Below are 5,229 nucleotides of genomic sequence, written 5' to 3'. Positions count from 1 at the left end.
TTATTTAATATTTTTAGATATTCCGTGTTAGGAACTAATCCGTTAAAGGAAATACAAAAATATGATACAAAGAAACGACCGATTTGGTTTATATACAGTGGGATGGGAAGTCAGTGGTCAGGAATGGGGAAAGATTTAATGAAATTAGATGTTTTCAGAAAAACTTTCAAGAAGTGTGCTAATGCTCTTAGGCCCTATAATGTCGATTTAGAAAAAGTTATTCTCAGTGACGATCCAAGTGTATTGGATGATATAGTTAATTGCTTTTCTTCAATAGCAGCTGTTTCGATTGCTTTGACGGATGTATTGAAATCGTTCGGAATTGAGGCAGATTATTTTGCTGGACATTCTTTGGGTGAAACAGGTTAGATTAATAATAGTTGTGGGATAATATTGTTGTATTATTTATTATAGACGGGTAAAACAATATATGACTATTAGATGAGCTTAGATGTAAAAATAAAGCTTTAAGGTTATGTACTAATTTTCTTTCCCATTGTAGAACTAAAATTCAGTTGGGAGATCAGCGGAGTCTCAGAAATGGCAAGGGAAGCAGAGTGGCTTATATTGTGGCACTCTTGCCTGTTAGCGAGCCCAATGACAATCCGTTTAGTAACTGAACTTTCTCATTTGCGGTTATTCATTTCAAACTCCTTAGGTTAGGTTGCTGCGGTTTAGGATCCTGTTTGATCTCTCACTCGGAGAACTTGGGCCCATTACGATTTACGATACCCTCGTATTATTATATACCAGCCTTCCTCTCATACTTCCTTTGCGTTAAAGCACTTTCAGCAATTTGCAATGTTCCCGATGTCGCTGATGTTGGCTTCCTGCTGCTTCCTCTAGTCCCTCGAAAAAAACGCGCCCTAAAGTTTTAAGGCGTCGGTTTTCCAGTACCGGAGTGTGGCATGGCATCTCCCCTGGCCTCCTCCTTGGCGAGTCTTTCCACTTCCTGGTTGCCCACCACATTGCCTGGCACCCAGCACAAAGTGCAACGCAGCCAAAACAGTTCTTATCGGCAGTATTCGATCTCACTGATTGCATGGTGATGCCTGTTAAAGCGCCCAAGCTGTCAGAGTGTATCATGATATCTCCTATTGGTCTATCAGCGGTTTCCCTTGTATCTAACTGTCCGCAGCCTAACTGGCGCAAACCTCTGCTTGTAGAACATTACAGCCATTCGATAGCCTTAAAGATCGTCGGATGTCTAGTTCTTCTCTGAAGATGTTTATACCTGCGCCTCCTAAAATCACGGAAGCATCTGTGTAGATGTAAATTCGCGAAAAAAGAAAAATTAGAACCGAAAATTTCAGTTTCTCCGCCATATTTTCGGAAATGAAAAACGTACTTATATTCGACAAACGTTTCGACAAAAAAAAGTTCAATTACTAAACGGGTTATCACTGGGCCCACTAAATCATCCTGTATCTCTCACTGTTTTCTAGATCTCAATGGCGAGAGTCGAATTTGAAACACCCTATATAAATATTTTCAGGATGTGCGTATTATAATGGTGGCATAACAGCCGAACAAGCTACTTTGATAGGTTTTGCCAGAGGTTACACCACCCTCCAGGCAAAGTGTAAGCAAAATGGGCAAATGGCAGCTGTGGGTTTAGGAAAAGATGAATGTTTGTCTCTTTTACCAGAAGGAGTGTACATAGCCTGTGTCAATGGATTTAAAAACGTAACAGTCTCTGGAGAAAAAACAAAAGTTAAAGAGTTTGTCGAAGACCTTACAAATCGCGGTATTTTTGCTCGTTTAGTACCAACCGCCAACTATGCTTTCCATTCCAAATATGTTAGCGAGGCAGTGCCGATTTTAAAGGATTTTGTTGATAAACTTATACCAAATCCCAAACCAAGATCCCCAAAATGGATTTCAAGCTCATGGGATGAAGATGATTCTGAGAATCCTTTATCCAAACTAAACTCGGGTGATTATCATGCTCACAATTACGGAAACACTGTATTCTTTGACCAGGTATTGAAACAAATTCCTAAAGACGCCATTTTGATTGAAGTGTCACCTCACGCGTTGCTCACTCCAATTTTAAGAAGAGAATTAGGACCTGACATTACTTACCTGAGTTTAGCGAACAGAAATAGTCAAGATAATGTTCAACATTTATTGTCAAACATTGGGAAGTAAGTCTATTGTTTTTGTAATATTGTGAAGTAATAGTATTGTTGTTTTATCAGATTGTTTATTAATGGAGGACAGCCTGATTTAAGACAGTTTTATAACGAGGTTTCATTTCCTGTAGGAAGAGGAACAGCAAATATTGGATCTTTAATAAAATGGGATTACAGAGAAAAATGGTAAGGTTTTAAAATTTTGATGATACTGGTGGTACAAAACATTAAATAAAATATACAGGGTGGTCCAAACTGTATTCTGGAAACTTCGGCAGCATATTCTGCAGTTAAAAATAAATAAAAAAGTTCGTATAAATGTATGTCCTAAAATACTTAGTTTCGGAGATACAGGGTGTAAAAGTTTCATTTTTATTTCGATTTTTCTAAATAATTTCTGAAGTAACATCAATATTTACATAAAAATTGGTGTTTGGAAGTTTTTTGACATAAGAAATTTGATTTTGATGTCAATATGACTCCTACTTTTAGAGGGCGCCATCTACATATATTTTTAACTGGTTTGAAGAGTAATAACTTTGTGTCCGTACCTGTATAAAACTACTTATTAAAAAAATGTACATTCACGACGTTTTTTTTTACGTAAAAAAGGTCTCTTGGTAAAAATTGTTACGAGTAATGGTTCTCGAGATATTTGGAATCGAAATTATCAGTACCTCTCATCATGAACATAAATTAAACATGTTTTAAATAGTTATTATACTGAAATCAGAAATTTGAAATGTTTTTGTGCCAACAGTTTAACAGAAACTGTTTTTTCATCATTTTTTTTTCGAAAAAAATTATAATTAACTTAAAAAAATAAAAAGTTCCCAAATTAATAATTTCAGTCAAATAACTATTTACTCAACATGTTTATTTTTTGTCAATAATGACATGTATTGACTATTTCCATTCTAAATATCTTTATTAACGGTTGCTCGTAGAGGTTTTTACCAAGAGACATTTTTTATGTAAAAACTCAAGGAAATGTATATTTTTTCATTCAGTAGTTTTATACAGGTACGGACGAAAAGTTATTACTCTTCAAAACAGTTAAAACACATGTAGGTGGCGCCGCCTACAAATAGGAGCCATATTGACATCAAAATCAAATTTCTAGTGTCAAAAAACTCCCAGACACCAATTTTCATCCAAATATTGACGCTACTTTAGAAATTATTTGAAAAAAATCGAAATAAATATGAAATTTCACACCCTGTATCTCCGAAACTAAGCATTTTAGGACATATATTTATACGAAGTTTTTTACTTATTTTTATCTGCAGAATATGCTACCGAAGTTTCCGGAATACAGTTCGGACCACCCCGAGGACCACCCTGTATAATTAACATTAACTAATTTTTCTGTATTAAGTTGGTACCACTGTTTGATCCCCTCGGTAAATATGGAAAACACATTATTATAGTAAATAGTGAATTACCTCTCATCATGAACATAAATTAAACATGTTTTAAATAGTTATTATACTGAAATCAGAAATTTGAAATGTTTTTGTACCAACAGTTCAACAGAAACTGTTTTTTCATTTTTTTTGAAAAAAAAATATAATTAACTTAAAAAAATAAAAGGTTCCCAAATTAATAATTTCAGTCAAATAACTATTTACTCAACATGTTTATTTTTTGTCAATAATGACATGTATTGACTATTTCCATTCTAAATATCTTTATTAACGGTTGCTCGTAGAGATTTTTACCAAGAGACATAATGTAAAAACTCACGGAAATGTATATTTTTTCACTCAGTAGTTTAATACAGGTACGTACGAAAAGTTATTACTCTTCAAAACAGTTAAAACACATGTAGGTGGCGCCGCCTAAAAATAGGAACTATATTGACATCAAAATCAAATTTCTAGTGTCAAAAAACTCCTAGACACCAATTTTCATCCAAATATTGACGCTACTTTAGAAATTATTTGAAAAAAATCGAAATAAATATGAAATTTCACACCCTGTATCTCCGAAACTAAGCATTTTAGTACATAGATTTATACGAAGTTTTTTACTTATTTTTATCTGCAGAATATGCTACCGAAGTTTCCGGAATACAGTTCGGACCACCCTATATAATTAACATTAATTAATTTTTCTGTATTAGGTTGGTACCACTGTTTGATCCCCTCGGTAAATATGGAAAACAAATTATAGTAAATAGTGAATTAGATACGTACAAGAGTTGGATTGGTCATAATATTGATGGAAGGATCTTGGTGCCAGCTGTAGGATATTTGGTAATTTCTTATTTATTATAATAATACTAGCTTACCCAGCCGGGTGAGCAACTACAACCTTTAGCCAAAGGTACGTTCATAGTGCATTGGCTTTCCGCTTTTCGGTCGCTGGCTTATATCGCGGCAGATCTTATTGCTTTGTGAACCTGCGGAATTGAAGCAGGTAGTGGAAGCATTAACAAAGAATGTCATTTGGCATCATGGAGCTATCCCGTGGGGATCTATTATGCCTTTTTATTAGCAAGTGATAATGCCATTTTTCATATTAAACTGATACAAAAAATACTACTTGCGTTCCTTATAGTTATTTCAGATTTAGTTTTAAAGCGTATTTTTTTCTTGATTATATCGAGCTTCCTTTGACATTAAGTGTCAAACCATTAAGACAATTTATTTCCTTCTGTCAAAAAAGTTACTGTTAAAATACTGCTCTCAAAATTTTACAAAGTGTTTTTATAATCATATCTCATATTTTAGTCATATCTGATGGTAATATGACATGGCGAGATAGAGTTTTACATCGCGTGACGTTTAAAACTAAATCTCTAATAACCTAAAACGATTTATTTTAGGTATAGGAAAAATTTATGTATAATAAAAAAGTAAAGAATTAAAAAATCATTTTATTAGTGAAATAAAAAAGTGGGTTTTGAGCGATTAAAATTTTTTATGTAGGTACGTCAGTGGGTTAAGAAGCTCTTAACTTACGCATTTTCATTACCACACTCCTTGCTTAGATGACTACCAAAGAGAAAAAATATTTTGTAAAACATTTATTTTGCACTAAATAGCAACTAAATACAAACAAACTGTTCTATTGATAATAATTATAAAAA

At 33.6% G+C, this 5,229-nt stretch overlaps 1 protein-coding gene across 1 annotated transcript in view; it reads left to right on the top strand.

Moving 5' to 3' along the window:
* The window catches only part of LOC115888053 (fatty acid synthase-like), an 11,114-nt gene extending 8,963 nt beyond the window's left edge, over positions 1–2,151 (top strand). The window contains exons 7-8 of the mRNA XM_030907621.1: positions 18–364; positions 1,496–2,151. Coding sequence (XP_030763481.1) covers positions 18–364; positions 1,496–2,151 — 1,003 coding nt within the window. The remainder of the gene's footprint in view (positions 1–17; positions 365–1,495) is intronic.
* The last annotated feature ends 3,078 nt before the right edge of the window (positions 2,152–5,229 follow it).

The sequence above is a fragment of the Sitophilus oryzae genome, unplaced genomic scaffold, assembly GCF_002938485.1.
Source record: "Sitophilus oryzae breed Bouriz unplaced genomic scaffold, Soryzae_2.0 scaffold_682_pilon_pilon, whole genome shotgun sequence".
Classification (NCBI taxonomy): domain Eukaryota; kingdom Metazoa; phylum Arthropoda; class Insecta; order Coleoptera; family Curculionidae; genus Sitophilus; species Sitophilus oryzae.
Note: the sequence above shows the minus strand (reverse complement) of the source record. Positions and strands in the feature narration are given on the sequence as shown.